Consider the following 17,115-nt stretch of genomic DNA (forward strand, 5'->3'; position numbering starts at 1 on the left):
AAGTAGAGGCTCAAACCCTACACCAAACCTCTACCAACACCCCTAAACATGACCTACATGAATGCCTCGCTCCTCAACTAATCCATTACTCAAATGTATAAGAAGTTGCATTCTTCATGTCTCACCCTTTTTCTGAAATTGTGATAACAGTTATCATCATAAAAAAAATATATTGGTTCAGTGGTATGTTAACGAATTGGTCTTCTTTGAGCTTGTTTCAATGCTTTAATCATGCAGTTCAACTGTATATATGTGGGTAGTTTGGTGTTTGCTTCACTGCAAGGTAAAGGGTTTTCTCTTACAACAAATTCTGCTACCATATTTATCAACAACTCATTTGGAGCAGCCAGAAAGACATGGGAAGTGAGGGTATAGCACATGGAGGTTCCACAAAGGTGGCTAGCCCTGGCAAAGCTACAATTTTGGCTCTTGGGAAGGCCTTCCCTCACCAGCTTGTTATGCAAGATTATCTTGTTGATGGGTATTTCAGAGACACCAACTGTGATGATCCTGTTCTCAAACAGAAGCTTACTCGACTCTGTAACACTAATAACTTTACTCTTTACTCTTTATTATATATTGTCATTTGTGTTTGTCATTGTTTAATTAGTGTAAATGTGTAGTAAAACACTTGTAGGCAACCATGTGGTGTTACCTCGGGGTCCATTTTGAGTTATGATTTCAAAACATGCGATTTAAAAAATAATGATTTCAAAATGTGAGATTTGGAAACACAGCATTTATAAACACAGTTAAGTATGTGGTAAAATTGCAATTTTTTTTTAAAAAAAAGCACTTCCAAATGCTAGACTTTCTGCAATTTTGCTAAACGGACTCTTAATATATGTTCTTCGTTATAAAAATCCTACCCAATTGAATGATCATGGCCACCCAAATCACAAAACCTTCCACTACGTATAGCATACCATCGAGTGTCAAAAATTAGTATGGCTTGCTTCTGGTGAAAAATTTATTGGAAATCCTCCTGTGCAAAAATAAACATTAGAGATTGTCTCCAATGAAAGTTATTCCCGATTTTGCAATCTTCGTTGTTTATTTTTGTATAGAAAATCTCTTGAGATTTTTTCACTAGAGGCAAGACAAACTCGTCAAAAATAGCTCCTTGGCTATCCTAAATGTCATCATATTTCTTTATGGCAAATTACAGGCAAGACAACGACAGTTAAAACAAGGTATGTAGTCATGTCAGAAGAGATCTTGAAGAAGTACCCGGAGCTTGCCATTGAAGGCTCAGCCACTGTGAAGCAAAGACTAGATATTTGTAATGATGCTGTGACCCAGATGGCTGTTGAAGCCTCACAAGCTTGCATCAAGAATTGGGGCAGGCCTATGTCAGATATAACCCACTTAGTCTATGTCTCATCAAGTGAAGCTCGGCTACCCGGCGGTGACCTTTACCTAGCAAAGGGACTTGGACTTGCTCCTGAGACTCAAAGGGTCATGCTCTACTTCATGGGCTGCTCTGGAGGTGTTACCGGCCTAAGGGTTGCAAAAGACATCGCTGAGAACAATCCTGGGAGTCGAGTTTTGCTTTCAACTTCTGAAACTACCATTATTGGGTATTATTAAATTATCATGTATCTCAAAAGCTTAAGTCAATAGAAAATGACTGAACTAATTATTTAATTAATATTTCAACAGGTACAAACCACCAAGTGCAACGAGACCATATGATTTGGTTGGTGTTGCACTATTCGGGGATGGTGCTGGGGCCATGATAATTGGATCAAACCCAATTTTAGACACTGAAAGGCCTCTATTTGAGCTGCATACAGCAATCCAGCACTTCTTGCCGGACACCGAGAAGGCCATCGACGGAAGGCTAACAGAGGAGGGGATTAGCTTCAAGCTAGCAAGGGAACTTCCCCAGATAATTGAAGACAACATTGAAGGATTCTGTAAGAAGTTAATAAAATTTGTTGGATATCCTGACAAGGACTACAATAAAATGTTCTGGGCAGTCCATCCAGGCGGGCCGGCAATCTTGAATCGGATAGAAAAGCGACTTGAGTTGTCGCCGGAGAAGCTAAACGCAAGTAGACGAGCTCTCATGGATTATGGTAATGCTAGCAGTAACACCATTGTGTATGTGCTGGAGTACATGATGGAAGAGGGGCTGATGATTAAGAAGGAAAATGAAGGAGACAATGAATGGGGCCTGATACTGGCTTTTGGACCTGGGATCACCTTCGAGGGAATTCTAGCAAGGAACCTCACTGTCTAACAATACAAAATCTATTGCTCTGTTTTAAGGTCTGTTAATGTAGCTTGTTACTTTGGAATAATATCCTTTAAAGAAATGAAACTAACCCTCAAGTTTAGTTTTTTAATAAAAAGTTTCTTTGAAATAGGCAATCGACTTTTGTAACAATAACTACTTTTGTAAAGGACACATGGTGCTATGTGTCTGATGAAAGAAAAAGTGACAGATTGATGCGAATGGGTCGGTTGATGTTAAAATTTATGCTTTTTGGAGTCTTATGGGTGAGTTTGCATATTGGATGTAGGTCGTGTTAAGCCATAAATATAAGGCTATACAGGTCAACCCTTACCTGACCTATTTTATTAAACGAGTCAAACCGCTCAACCCTAAGTAACTGGCTAATTTCTTGTTAGGTTGAAGTCGGGTTTAGACAAGCGCCTGGTTCAGCACCAGCAACTAAACTAAGCATTCATCATACAGCTTGAACACATAATTGGAAGTGGGAACAACTACGACTCTGATAAACTTCAAAATTGACACAGAAACATAAATCAACAATGAAAATCATGTTTAGTATATAAATATCAAAGCTTTCTGCATCCCCCCATCTTTACAAACAGCCCACTTGACTAATAGTCATGACAGAGGGAGAGCTAAAAGCAGATCTAGATTACGACAACCAGCCAGATTGCCTGGTTAAGTTAATTTTTGGATGGCACTGCACTCATCAAACATGGAACAAGAGGATCCCCTATCACACCACTCCAGAGGGAAGACGGAGGACAAGCTGGCCACCAAAAACACTGCAAAGCAGAGAATAAAGTTTACAAGATTAATAATTTCAGAGAACAATTTTTTTAGGGGGGAAATAAATAAAGAGAAGTATACAAACCAACCTTTTCACATAATAGTAACAGAAATCTGCTAAGATAAAAGTCTGGACAATTTCTGAGATAAGAACCATTGAAGGCCATAATCCATAACCAAGGGCAACCAGCAAGTGTCCACGACTATCTAAAACCTGTTGAAAGCAATAGAAACAAAGCATGGCAGATTGTAAACCCAATTAGTCCATACCCCAAAGAAGGATATTTTTGTAACTTACAGCAGGCACAATTTGACACCTTTATTGAATGCTCTCCAACAAATAAAGTTTTTCTTTGTAGACATTGATTAATTAGAGAGTCTAGGAATAATAAAAGTGGGACCTCATTGAAAATCACCAAAGAATACTTCTAACAAATTCTCCATCACATTGAAATACTATAAAAACAGTTATGTATTAATATTACTGTAATTCATGTTCTGCATTTTGCTCTTGTACTATCAAAATGTCCCACCCAAAAGTGAGGTGACTACACCAACTACCCCAAAATCGCATCAAAGCAAATTTAAAAGCAGTAACCCGACAAGCAGCACAACGGCAAACTCAATTTCCAAAAAGCACTAACAAATCAGACCTAACTCAGGACATATAGATTCAACTTTGCAAGATCAAACCTGGAGAACCCAATGGGCACAGCTCAAGAACCTTGCCACACCCAAAGCAAATACATAGTGAGCAGTGAATGGTTCAACAATCTGAAAGTACAAAAATAAGATATTACATTATAGAGGAAAGCTATAATATTTGTTCCAATGAAGAAAAAAAAAAAAAAAACTCGTAAAAAACTTATACCTTTGTATTCTGCATTACCCGCAACTGGGGTAGTACTGAAACAGCTTCCAGATACACACAGAATGCCCAGAAGATCCTGTTCACTAAATGGTGAGAAGTTGATGGGTGAATAAACATAGCTAACGCAGCACAGGGTAGTGCCTGCATCCAAATTAAAAAACAAGGATATTACTTTTACAAGAAGAAGGAAAAATAAAAAACAAATGTAGTGTTCCAGAAAAGTGCATCAAGTTGGGCAAGAAAGAAGGTTAATTTTCTTTTTTTTTGATAAGTAAAAAAAGAAGGTTAATTTTCAACTGACCCAACTTGCTTCTCTAAAGTCCCAAGGAAGCAATATTTTAATTTATGATGATACAATTGAAGACAAATTGCTCATTGAAGTACAAAATGGATAAAAAAGAAGAGCTTTCAGAGTTATGTCATCAACACATAGCACTGATTAAATAAAGCAAACTGCATAAAACAGTTATAATCATTCTCCATTGTACAACTCTTTGAACATCAACAAAAAGCACAACCAAAAAACAGGGTGCATTCTAAACGAAGAGAATTTAACAGCAGGATGTAATTCAAGCAATGACCTTGTAAAAATTAGAAGAAAAAAAATAGTATATGAGAAGGATTTTGGGCCTTTTCCCAGCCCTTTTCTCAAATCCCTGTTGGGCAGCATCAATTAGCATAGAACACAAATCCAGCATTACATGGAAAACTAAATGGAAGGGCCACTTCTCACTGAATTTTTTTCATCATATCTATTATACTGAAACATTTTAGGACTCAAATGGCAGTCCAGAATTTAAAATGTGAACTCAAAAAGCTGCAGTAGTCCATGGTAAATCACACATGTTACTAACAAAATTGATATTGCCACCCAAAAGAAGAAATAAAAAAGGACATAGTGAAATTTTACAGCTGTCTTCTTTTGGATACTATTTCCCTTCAACCAAAAAAAAAATTGACGGCTCAGAAAGCTCAAGAGAAACCCAAAAAGTACTTTTCCTCCTTCTTTCAGTGCCTCCAGAACAATCACTACCAAGGACTATATATACATAAAAACAAGAGGCATTATAATAAAAATATTTATTTAAGCATAAGCAGAATATTTAAAGAGCACGAGGAGGATGGAATGAATGCCAGAAAAAATATCATCAGCGTATCAGGAACGGACAAGGACATTCAGTCCATTTCGCTATTCCTGTATTCAGGAGGAATACATTCGATGGAATAATTTCTTAGAAGTAATACCACATCCCCAAGGATTAGGGCCCAGTGTATCAGGAAATAAAGCAATTTTCCCCTATAAGCATGCTCCCAGAAAATGTCTTACAATCTAATTACAAAATCATTCAACTTTCACAAGCAGATGAAAGAAGCATACACTCACAAGTACATTATCAAAATTTCACTGTCATATTCTCGCTTTATGAACAGACCAAGACTGTTACAAATTTTAACCATATCTAAGGACATATCAAACAGTGGAGCTCATGGGAGTCAAACTCAACCCATAAAAACCAGGATTAGTGCTTCACAGAAATAACTTAAAATGAAAATGGCACATAAATGATGGAGAACTTACCACATAATATATCGCAAAATTGTCTTTGTCCTCCATGTAACTAGACTTTAATTTAAAGCGGATCATATAAATAACCCACAGGGTTGTCACAAATGTAGCTAAATCAAGTAGAGTGTGTATATCATATTCCATAACAAAACTGCAGTACAGCCTAACAGCTAAAAACAGAGCTGTTAATTCCTGGGATTTGAGCGATAGTCCTGCAAACCATTGAAAGGACTATCAGAAATAGTGATATCATAAGGCTCTGAGAGCAGACAGCAATATAAGAGATGTGTGACATCAGGTAAACCTTCTGATACTCAATTCCTAAAAAGTATTATATTTTGGTACATTACAGTCATGTAGAAGTGATAAATCTTCACTCATACCATATAATCCAGTAGAAGTACACAACCAGAAAAGTAATAAAGATAAGCATTAATTATTAAGCTCCATTAGCAACTATATAGTCTTCATCTTCATGGATTTGAAACACAAGCATTAATTATTATTTCAGACATAATAAGGTTCCACCAGTGTCACAGGGAAGACAGGTCGCGCACATAGTATTGTATTCACAAACTAAAAGATAAACTGCAGATATCAGATTATATATGCATAACCAAAAATAGTACTCATCATACCATTTTTAACACACTGCCAAAAGGTAATTATAACTGACAGAAATGTGTTACACTCAAGGCTTCTCAAAAAAGTATGGAAGGAAGCACTCGAAAGGCCAACCACTACAATATAGGACTTCTCTTCTGGTGGGATTATATTTGAATTCAACCCAAGGGCACCTTAGCACTCTCCTCAGTGATCAGCAAAATACGAAAAGCATTTAACAAAAAAGACGGATTCTTTGGAAGCAAAATGGTCATGAAGTACCCTTTTTATGGAAATGACAGGGCAAAGTCTTAGCAATACAATCATAACCTTCAAGCGTCTTGACACTTGGTTTAATTTTAGACTTCATACCTCTTTATGAAAATTGCAATAGTTGTAACCTCATATGTTCAAGAAATTGGGATGAAACTCTGGGGCAAGTTATTGCCTCAAGTCAAGCATAAACAATTAGGACCCACCACTGTAAACTCCAGTAATTCATGAAGAACTTTGCAACATACATTATCAAAAGAATAAACCAAATAGAAATAATTGGTATAAGAAGATGTCTAGCTCCCCACTCAACAAAACCTTGTTGGGAGGAGGGGAGGGGATAATTTCCTTATGAGACTCCAATCTACCAACCATATAAACCCCAAGTCACCAAAACAGATAATAGATACATTATGATCACAGTAACTTCTTCCGTCTCATATTCAAGAATAGTTCTTTTACCAACTAAAGAAAGATAAAGATGTACCAATTGCAGTTCCAAAGCATGGTGAGACCATCTAAAAGGAAAATTACTGTTTATAAAAAATTAAAGTTCCTTCAAGTCCACTTAATATGGAAAGGGTCATCAGATCTTTTTATTCAGTTATAGCTATAATATTAGAGCCGGAGAGAACAGAAAGGGAAAAAGAAATTAGAAGCATGAAAAATACTAATTTGTTAGCCATCACAAAAGTGACCAAATATATATATATATATATATCTTTGGTCACTTTCTAAGTATTTTGAGGCCAAAAGGGTTGATTCTGCTACATATAACATAGGTAGCAGAATCAACCCTTTTGGCCTTGAGATCCCTAGAAATAATTTGTTTTGGTTAAAAGAAAGTAGCATAATTTGTTGAAAACATTGATTTCAACTGTTTATGATCCTATGAAATTTCATTTCTTTGATATTGTACAAAAATTAGCTGATTATTGAGAACTCTAAGGAATCAAGGATTGGATAATTTTTTTATGTACTAAGGAACAAATGCCTATATGATTGGCTAAATTATTTTATTTTTACAATGTTCTTTACGTACTTCTTTATTAAATTGAACCTACAAAAGATCTTAAGTGGCTAAATATATTAAATTCATGGCATATGATGAATCAACTTTATTAATAACTAATTGAATCAAAAAGTTCAAATCTTTCAATTGTTTCTCCCATAATTCTCAACTCTTTACAATACATTTTATTATCTGCGAAAGAAAGTTCAATGACAATGAATGTCATAAAGCAATTTTTACTTCATCACGTTCCTCTTGGCCTTTAAGCCCAAGAAATATCTAAGATGAGGAGTACTAATTCTGTGTTTGATGCAAATGCAGGTTCGGCTGAGAAATTCAGAACTTAAAATGAATTCAAGCTCTTTTAACCGAATGATTAAAGCAAGAAGAATGTAGAAACTTGTAACATCCCCGTTCTATATTGGGAAGATGAGTAGTCCATATAGAGTGAGTAACCCATGGGTGCTAAGTCCCACATTGCCCACTTACTAGATGAAATTGGGCTTTATAAACGATTATAGGAAAGCTCCAAATTGACTAGTCTTTTTTGAATAATAGTGCAGATGTAACTAGAACTTTTTCCTAAGTCGTTAAAAATGGTATCAAAGCCACCTAATAATGCATATGGTACTGTCAGCACAGTATGAAGTGGCGGCCCTTATGTCCTCATCATGGGCTTAAGAATGAAAGTTTGTAACACCCCGGTCCCATATTGAAAAGAATAGTAGCCCACACAGAGTGAGTGGTTTATAAAGAGACTCATGCGTGCAAAGTCTCACATTGCTTACTTACTAGTTGTAACTGGGCTTTATAAGTAATTTTGGGAAAATTCCAAATTAACTAATTCTTTTAAGGTAATGACGCAGATGTGACTAGCGTTTTTCCTGTATTATTACAAAACCCAGCCTTATTAAACAATGTAGGGCTTAACACAGCTGCCTATCTTCAATCTATTGTCTCAGTAAAGTTAATATCACATGCTTTCTATATCCATATGCGACTATGTATCTATGTCTATATACATAGTTTATTCAAGAGGATCATAAAGTCAAGTTGCTTATGCAACTTCATCATTGTTGTGCCTGCAAACTTTGGTAGAAGTCACAATTCTATTCCCCATCCATCAGATGGGTGAATGGATAACCCAAAGTTAATATCATAGCAAGTATTTGAAATTCAACTCTACTGGCATATGCCAACTATTATTGAACACAATGTAGAAAAAGGTTCGACTTTCTTCTTATGAAAAACTACTCACCACATTTACTTTGAAGCACGAAATAGTATATTATGGAAAGCAAATGACAACGTTCTCAAATGCCTTGTTACTGCACAAACAAGCCATGTTTCCAGAATGAATATCAGGCCACTGGAGTTTGGGCCAATGGAAATACCAAAGCTCAAGCTCGACTCGAGCTCAACTCGAACTTCAAAACATAAGCTTGAGCTTAGCTTGGTGGACATTCCATAGATCTCCAGAGCGGGCCATCAAGATCATCTTCCATGATAATTTGAGTTGAAATGAATCCAACTTTACTCAACTCAACCATCAACGTAATTAAAAAGAAAATTAGGAAAGAAACTCCCTTTTCTTTTCTTTTCTTTTCTTTTCTTTTCTTTTTTATCTAAAACTTCTGATCAATTGAAACCGGAAACATACAATCAAAACCACAGTCCAATAACTTAAAAAATAAGAAATAAATTTGGAGCTCTCAGCTTAATTGGCAAAGTTAAGCAAGAACAAAAACAAAAACAGTAAACCCAATTCACGGAACAGAAATAACTAATCAAAACAATCAAAAACCAACCAATCAAGCTCGTCATACCTGAAAAGAACTAATTCAAGGGGGAAAAGAACCAAACTTGCAATATCAAATACCCACCTCCACCCAAAATTAAAAAACCAAATTTCCCACAAATTATTACCAATCAAACAAACAAATTTCCCAAACCTCCATTAAAAAGTTCGAAACTTTACCAGCGCAAGTCCTCTCCTTCATGAGCTTGTAGATGAGCACCGAGATTCCAATGGAGTGGACCGCCTCGGCGGCGACGAAGAGGTTGTCGTGGTCGTGGACGATGAATCGGAGCAGAACCAGCGCCGCCATGCCCGAGACCACGGCCAGGAAGGCCTTCACCTTCGGCGGTTGTTTCCGCACCCATGTCGACACGGCGTGGATCGACCTTCTCTGTGCCCTCATGAGCGTTTCGCCTAGATGTGTATATGTCTTTTGTTCTTTGTGTTGTTTTGATTTTCCGGGAAAGCGTAGGCGAGAAAGTGAGGGAAAATTATTAATTAAAGAAGTGGTGGGTTTGTACTGTGGAGGAGAGAGGACTTTGGTAATTACTATTTGGCCATTTCATTTGTGGAAGAAATGTTGTTGGCTGCGTGACGTGTTTTGGTAGTGTTTTTAGGTATTTAATTCTTCTTTTTATCTCTTCAAAAAAAACAAAATTATTTTCCCATTAATATTCATAAAGATGGAGAAAATATCCTTTAATCTATATAAAATAGTGTCAAATATCTATAAACATTTAAAAAGCACGTTAAATTTAGTCTAAATTAGTAAACTGCTATTAATGAGGTTAAGAATTTAATGTACATTTTAAATGTTTATAGACACTTTGCACTATTTTACATGGGTTGAAGAATATTTCATCCATGCCGGTTTGGAGCAAATTTCTGTCCTATTAATAATAAAAATAAGATATGCCAACTATTTCATAGTCTAGAATCTAGATTATATTTTATAAATTTAATAACTTTTATCTTGCCAAATTTTAAGTTTTATGGTTCCGTGTATATTATTAAATGTAATAAAATAAAATTTAAAGGGAATCTTATTTCCACTTTCGATCATTTTAATACATTTTTATTTATAATTTATCATTTTTATTTGTATTTTTATCTTTTTTAAATGTTCAAACATATCCAATTCAACATATTTTTGTTTTTTATTTCCACGGAATAAATGTATCCAACTAAATGCCAATAAAATCCATAAATAATTGTTATATTTTAAATCACAAAATGTTATATAATATATATAGATATATCAAATCATTTTCCTTTTCCTGTTCTTAGTCAATATTTATTTGGTGGCAATTACTCCTCGGAAAACATTTTCCTCCATCAAGAAAAATTATCAAAAGTATGCTGTACTATGAAGGGTATGTGCGGGGAGGTTGTTTAATGATGGAAGGCTATATTAGGAATGAATCTTAGGTACAGTTTGGTTTTGTGGTTTTGAAAACATTAAAAATTTAAAACACGATTTTTAAAAATACAATTAATCGTTAGTATAATTATGATTTAACTTTTAAAGTCGTGAGTTTTTAAAATCACACTCTTTATATACGATTTAAAAATGCAGATTTTTTTTAGTTTCCAAATTATTACTTAATGCATTTTCAAATGAATCACTTTCTGCTAGTTTGTTTAAGAGCACACTTTTAACTTGCAAAATCACAGGCCAAACAGACTCTTAGTAGCATGCTGTTATTAATGAAGCAAAGCAAATATGCATATGAATTTATGAAACCAGTAAGGTGAGTAATAGGCCTATGTCATGGAAAAAGGACCAAAACACACAGATGAAATACACAAGTCAATATCTTTTGTGGCTACACAGAGTTCAAACAGTGGTTTGAACACAGGAAAAGGTTAATCATTATAGGACCAGTGCATGAATTCTTTGTGTAAAAGCGGGTTTTACATGAAGAATCCAATCAAAGAAGCTTTATTTCTTGATTTAGGAATAAATTTGCCTCGTTAAGGTCCTTTATCATTCTGAATCTCTAAAGGGCATCTTGACTTTATTTTGAGAAATCAAAAAAACAAAAAACAAAAAACAAAAAAAAATTGTCAGAAGATTTCCATGCACTTATTTTTCTAACCATTTAGTAGCAAACTGCAACTACATAATGTCCAGGAGAGAGAGAGGGATGAAGAAGAAAGAAGAAATATACCATTTCAGTTTAGACATGCAAAAGAAAGAGCAAATACTACATACTACAAATGCCTTATTGGAGAGAACCTGAGAGTTAAAAGGAATAGGTGGAAAGCTTCAATTAGCCCTGTCCTTCCTTCCTTACAGAACAGGCCAGAGATGGGTAAGTAGAAAAAGAAGATAAATGGCATCAGAAAGCCCATGAATTTGATCTTCTGAGTAGGGGCTTCATCTGTTTGTCTTCCTCAAGTGCTATCATGCCCAGATGAGATGGGTCTTCAAGCATCATCTTCGCAACCAAGTAACCGGCAATCGACCAAGTTTGAGATTTCCGGGCCTGCTTCCCAATGTATCGACCAAGCTTTCCGTCATAATATTCAGGCCAGTTGTCTTTTAGCAGCCTGGTTTCAGCAAGTTCAATGGCACGTCTTGCAATCTGGGGGCGTCCAGTCTTGATACATGCTGCAGTGAGGAGCCATAAAAGCACTGTACACATTTGACAACCAAAACGTATCATCTAGAGGAAACCTCTCAGCAAAATTCAATAAAACTAAAAAAAAAAAAAAAAAATTAAAAAAAAAAGAGGTAAGTATTAAGGCACTTAGATTTTCCTATCTGATCATTTCAAAGAGCTAGATACTGTTCCTGGCTTATCATGTTGAAAAATCAAGAGAATGTATGCATGTAGAAATTTCAGGTTGTATAAGCACAAACGAAAGAATAGAGCAATTCCCAATCCATTGCAAGAACCAAAAGAACGGATCCATGAGATATACTATTAACTTTTTTGGCATTTCATCAACTACAAACACTGGTAGACTTGGGACTGTTGGCCTTAGAAAACTGCATATTCTGGTCAGATGGGTTGAAATTTTTATTTCTTTATTTTTTTTTTTTTTCAGATATTTTGTGAGGGCAGAATCATGTCAATACTTTCTAAGTATTCAGACAGAGCTTTACTCGCATCATGTCAATAGTTTGTAGTTTGTAAATTGAGTCATGTCATGAATTTCTGCATTGGTAAATTACAATGCAAAAGCATACCTGGCCAAGATCCACCATTGTGGTAACTCCATCTTGTATTTTTTGGGTCACATCCTGTTACAATCCGCCATTCATGGCTTTCTATTGCTGGATAACAAACCTTTAGTGGCATTTCCCCAACCAATTCCTCCCATCGTGATTCTATAAGATCCATAATTGCAATTGACTGTTCAGGGGTTGCTAAGGATGACAGAATTGCAATGCAATTGCCCATGCAAAACCAACGGAAATCCATTCTGGCGGGACTGACATTCCCAATGAAGTAACCACCATGAGTTGGCATAAAATCAAAAATCCATTCTGGAAGAGAATCAGGTATTACATTAAACTTGTTGACCGCTGTGTGTGAGTATTCTTCTGTTTTATATCGATATATATCATTAAGCTGCTTCAAGTCTAGCCAAAAATAACTTCTCATGTGATAGCTTAAGGCATGAAGGCGTTTAGATATTCGTTCTACAACCTCCTTCCCTTCATCATCTTGCTTAAGTAAAAGCAAAGCACATCTTAAAGCCATGAAGAAAAGTGCTTGGATTTCAATAGGATATCCATAAACACCCTGGAAACATATATAATCAACAATGAAGTGAAATGAAGGAAGTTGACTGATTGGTTAAGGATAAAACAGTAATCAGCACTACATGTCATTCTAAAGAGAAAGAGAAACAATACGTACTAATGAACATCAAGAAAACCTGAAACAAAAGTTTATTTATGATGTCAATTGCTAGAAACCTCACAATACAGTTGGTCCATTATCTGTTTTCTTGACCAAAAAGACCAATTCTGTTGTTTATAGGGCAGATTAATTTCTCAAAATCCTAGAACACTCAAATTTGTGCTCAACCCAACAAAGCCATAAGTCCCAGAGTCATCACAGATTGGCATGCACACGGTAAGTTAGTTATCTGGCCGCTCATGTCTTAACTTGGCCCACATGTGTGCATTATCATGCTCAATCAGTAAGATGACTGTCAATGCTCACTCGAATTATGCACAAGAAGTCATTTAGCAGAGATGAACAAGTTGGGTTTGAAGCAAATTTTGTAAGTTCAAAGTTCCCCTTATTTAGTAATGAAACAGAGCATAAAGATTGATAAAGGGTGCTCGGCAATTCACTAAAAGCACTACAGGTGAGACATAAGCACTACTGAAGTGACGCAAACGCATATGAAAGGTAGTGCAGTTTTATTGTGATCTTTTTTCCAGTAACAAATTCAAATATTTGATGCATTTTCACGACACATACAAGTTTGGTGTGCTTCAGTTCTGCTCTTTTCGCTGATTGTTAAAGAACATTAACATAAACTTTGAGAACTCACCATTCTACGATCAATCATACAGCATCCATCAGCACAGAGAAGGGTCGGGAAAGTGTCAAATCCCTCTGAAAGACATAAACTCAGAATTAAGCGCATACCCTTCTGGCATTCAGGCAATTCAGCCAAGGAAGTGTCTCCTGTAGATTTTGTGTATGCTCGAAGCAATATAATCCACCAGAATCCAGAATCAACCGGAGCAACTCTTCCAATTGCACTCTCACCAAAATCTGCCATTAAAGTTTCACTGTTCCTGACTGGATCATGTAGTACTTTGAAACTAGCAGGCATTACTCCTTCTCCTAGCTGGAATCTATCAATCTTTTTCTCCCATGACTGAAGACGAAGAGTCTTTAAAAGAAAATTTTTCACTATTTCAGGTTCCCCATTCATTAGAAAAGCCAATGCGCTTGGGACAAAGTCTCTCACAAACACCTAGACAGATTAAGAAAGTTACCATTAATGTTTACCATTCTTCAGCCATTAAAACCCTGTGTAGCTAGCCATGAATTCATAACAGCATGCACTGAAGAGAAGCATAGATGAAAGAAGGATTGCACTGGATAAAATCAACTAAATGAATACACATTAGACACAAATACCAAAAGGCAGCACCTCGTTAACACATTTCCACAAATTTCACTAATCCAAAAGCATTTACCATTCGAGAAGTCCATTAATGGGTCAGCATCCTCTATATATTGGAATCCACCACCCCTCCCAAAAAAGAAAGAAAAGAAAAGGAGAAAACACCTGCCAATGAAGAATTACGATATTGCAAGCCCTTAAACTTGTCAAGCTCCAAGGGAAATGACATTCGTAGAGATTATAATTATATGAAAACATTAAAATTCTGGAACGTGGATTAAATAAATAAATAAGCTGTATATAACAAAATGGCTTACAATAGTTGGCATGTGAAGAAGTATCGACTATCAAGAAACTATGTGATGCATCATGAAGCATCAAATTTTTATTGCAAGAACATGCATAAGTATCCATATATGCATGGTTTTTAGTGTAGGTACACTCTGGCCCCCCTGGTGATAATATAACCAAAAGATTGTACAAAAAGTAGATAAATAAGTTAAAAAGATGGCTTAAACTAATGAATCTTTAGTGTCTCTCTCCTACAATCACAAGTAGCACTACTTCATAGCTTGTGTTTTAAGTCTAAGAACATTGAGTTAGCAATAATTTGCACCACTTTTTATATTGAGTTATGTAACAAGGGCTAAAGGGATAAAGATTATTCACCTGATCATAGTTAAGTTCTTCTTCAGAATTATCCAATGCAGCAATTGTCCCAACTGGCTGGCCACGGAAATGCACCAACGAACGTCTCAAAGCTTCCCAAGCTTCAGCAACCATTGGGTGTGGCTCAAAGCCAAGATGCGACCTTGGGGTATTAAAACCTGACCTTCTACCCGGTGAAAATGAATATTCCAGATGGTCAATTACTCGGGAAGAGTACTCAGCAGTTCTGGATGGCGGCTGCGGGGACAATGAAATAGATAATTCATGGAGCGACCTTTCATCACATGATCTCTGTCTCTCCATATTCAGAGGCCTTGGCCTGTCTAATAATCTTGAGAAATCACATTCTTCGATTCCAGTAATGGCACATAAGGCATCAAAAGTTCTTATATCTCCATTGTGAGGCAGGTCCGCATTAGACATAGACATTTTCAAAGATCTAAAAAATGCAAATAAATGGAGGCACTATGGTGAGTTTAGCGTTTAATACCCTGCAGTGTAATTAGCAGAAAGTTAATGCCAAAAAAGTTCAATCAACTCTGTGATGACCATAAATGGCAATTGAGACATGGTAGAACCAGCCCTTTTGAACTGATTATACAACAGGAACAGCTAAATTTCCAGTTTCAATTGCAAAATAAAAATAAATAAATAAAACAAGAATCCTATACAGGCTATACATTCTTTATATCAATACTCCAATAGTTGTCCAGAAAATACGTACGAATCTCTAAATTGAACCTGTTACAAGCATGTGTCTTAGTTTAGACAGATTTCCCACTTTCTGAAAACCAAAGAAATATGCGTACAAGATTCAAAAATTCGATTGTCTTGTCATCTTGATAGTTTTCTCAGCAACCATTCAAAGGGTAAAGCTAACACATCTTATTATAAATTCAGCAAGCAAACGAGCGGTTGAAACAACAAGAACTTGCCTCAAGTTCACATCTGTAAACCACTTCAAAATCCACTATCAAAACAGAAGAATCAAAATGATTTCTAAGATCCAAACAAGCGCAAATTTCTGCCAATCCAAACAAAAACAAAACTGGGAAAAAAATGTGTCCAAGCATGTTCATTCATAAATCATCCACAAACCACGTAAAGATCAGAGAAACCGACCTCAGAATCCGTCACTCAGCTGAGATTGGACCACCTCCAGGGATCAAACTGTGAAAGAAACAACCTCACCAACTTCTGAGAGTTGAGACTCGAAAATCTTTGTCGCGTACTAAACGTGGGGCCAGAATTCAAACAAAAAAAATCCCAAGACATATAATATTGGTAGATGGCGACCGGCAGGTGGGGTTGTCATGCTTAGTGCCTGACCATCGCCATTGGTCACCGCGAGTGACTTCAGCGAAGAGATTGCAACTCTTGGTGACGATCAATGTGTTCTTGGCCGTGGTTTTGCGTAGGTGTTGTACGGAGGAGTTGATGTGTAGGTGCGCGTGCCACGGGAGACGTTGGATCGACTGTGACGGGTGAGTTTTGGGCGTGACTTGACAGTGACGCTTGCGAGCATGATTGCTTCATGCAGTGCTTGTGTGAGCTGTGACACGCAGTAACAGCGCGCTTTGGGAATTGGGCCTCCTTGCGTGACAGCAATAATGCTGGCGTTTCTGCAGAGAAAGGCGTCTGTTTGTGCACGTGTACGGTCACTGTAGTGCACGAGGTGGCTGGTATATCGCAAAACGACTTGTAGTTTGAGAAAAGAGAGAATACATGATCGCGTGTCAAAAAGTTGTACGGACTCATACGTATAAAATTACATAGATTTAATTAAATTTGTCAAATTTTTCAATCTTAATCGCTTCATTTAGTATTGACTTTGCAGGTCGTGTAAAAAATGTAAAGCCAAAAATGTTACGTAATGAATTCAAGTTGCATCGAAGCACTAATATAAAACTACATAAGTTAAACATACTCTAACCATTTAATAAAACAAGTTAGACCCTTGACCATAACTTGTTTATTTAGTTTGGATTGAATTAACAAACTGCGACAAAAATTGTCAAACTCTAATATTGTATGCACATGAATAAGAATCGTTTTCACAAAATCCATTATCATTATAATCCACACTATCACAATTTAACCCTCTTCTCTCTTCACTCAAATTTAAAGTTTGGTTTGTTGATTTTTCGAATAAATTTGAGCTTATTCACGATTAGTGAAGTAAATTAAC

At 36.2% G+C, this 17,115-nt stretch overlaps 3 protein-coding genes across 5 annotated transcripts; 1 reads left to right on the top strand and 2 right to left on the bottom strand.

Moving 5' to 3' along the window:
- The first annotated feature begins 356 nt into the window (after positions 1–356).
- LAP5 (Chalcone and stilbene synthase family protein) lies at positions 357–2,245 on the top strand. Of its 2 annotated transcripts, none has more exons than XM_088513693.1 (3): positions 357–617; positions 1,174–1,580; positions 1,663–2,245. In XM_088513693.1, the coding sequence occupies exons 1-3, from the start codon at positions 357–359 to the stop codon at positions 2,243–2,245; spliced, it is 1,251 nt and encodes a 416-aa protein (XP_088369819.1). The 2 variants fall into 2 exon arrangements, with proteins under 2 accessions (XP_088369819.1, XP_088369820.1); XM_088513694.1 differs by having other exon boundaries at positions 357–540; positions 1,169–1,580.
- Positions 2,246–2,717: 472 nt separating this feature from the next.
- LOC132161628 (uncharacterized) lies at positions 2,718–9,758 on the bottom strand. Its single transcript, XM_059571791.2, has 6 exons — positions 9,336–9,758; positions 5,482–5,681; positions 3,903–4,043; positions 3,725–3,805; positions 3,121–3,245; positions 2,718–3,027 (listed from the first exon to the last, which is right to left on the bottom strand). Exons 1-6 carry the CDS (start codon positions 9,556–9,558, stop codon positions 2,979–2,981), a joined length of 819 nt encoding a protein of 272 aa, XP_059427774.1. The 5' UTR covers positions 9,559–9,758; the 3' UTR covers positions 2,718–2,978.
- A 1,461-nt stretch (positions 9,759–11,219) lies between these two features.
- On the bottom strand, positions 11,220–16,486 carry A/N-INVB (Plant neutral invertase family protein). Of its 2 annotated transcripts, none has more exons than XM_059591549.2 (5): positions 16,050–16,486; positions 14,928–15,366; positions 13,674–14,105; positions 12,352–12,910; positions 11,220–11,793 (listed from the first exon to the last, which is right to left on the bottom strand). In XM_059591549.2, the coding sequence occupies exons 2-5, from the start codon at positions 15,354–15,356 to the stop codon at positions 11,498–11,500; spliced, it is 1,716 nt and encodes a 571-aa protein (XP_059447532.1). In that variant the 5' UTR covers positions 15,357–15,366; positions 16,050–16,486; the 3' UTR covers positions 11,220–11,497. The 2 variants fall into 2 exon arrangements, with proteins under 2 accessions (XP_059447532.1, XP_059447524.1); XM_059591541.2 differs by having other exon boundaries at positions 14,928–15,418.
- Between the last annotated feature and the right edge of the window lie 629 nt (positions 16,487–17,115).

Source organism: Corylus avellana, chromosome 2 (assembly GCF_965113065.1).
Source record: "Corylus avellana chromosome 2, dhCorAvel1.hap1.2, whole genome shotgun sequence".
Taxonomy (NCBI): domain Eukaryota; kingdom Viridiplantae; phylum Streptophyta; class Magnoliopsida; order Fagales; family Betulaceae; genus Corylus; species Corylus avellana.

Excerpts from the sequence above, each read along its gene's own strand:
- A/N-INVB (XM_059591549.2), bottom strand. The coding sequence starts at position 15,356 with ATGTCTATGTCTAATGCGGACCTGCCTCACAATGGAGATATAAGAACT. Across the intron at positions 14,106-14,927 it reads AAGAACTTAACTATGATCAG|GTGTTTGTGAGAGACTTTGT; the intron begins GTGAATAATCTT and ends TAATCTGTCTAG. Across the intron at positions 11,794-12,351 it reads CAATGGTGGATCTTGGCCAG|TGCTTTTATGGCTCCTCACT; the intron begins GTATGCTTTTGC and ends AAATGTGTACAG.
- LAP5 (XM_088513693.1), top strand. The coding sequence starts at position 357 with ATGGGAAGTGAGGGTATAGCACATGGAGGTTCCACAAAGGTGGCTAGC. Across the intron at positions 618-1,173 it reads ATTGTTTAATTAGTGTAAAT|ACAACGACAGTTAAAACAAG; the intron begins GTGTAGTAAAAC and ends ATTACAGGCAAG. Across the intron at positions 1,581-1,662 it reads TCTGAAACTACCATTATTGG|GTACAAACCACCAAGTGCAA; the intron begins GTATTATTAAAT and ends ATATTTCAACAG.
- LOC132161628 (XM_059571791.2), bottom strand. The coding sequence starts at position 9,558 with ATGAGGGCACAGAGAAGGTCGATCCACGCCGTGTCGACATGGGTGCGG. Across the intron at positions 3,806-3,902 it reads GGGTAATGCAGAATACAAAG|ATTGTTGAACCATTCACTGC; the intron begins GTATAAGTTTTT and ends TTGTACTTTCAG. Across the intron at positions 3,246-3,724 it reads GTGCCCATTGGGTTCTCCAG|GTTTTAGATAGTCGTGGACA; the intron begins GTTTGATCTTGC and ends TGCTTTCAACAG.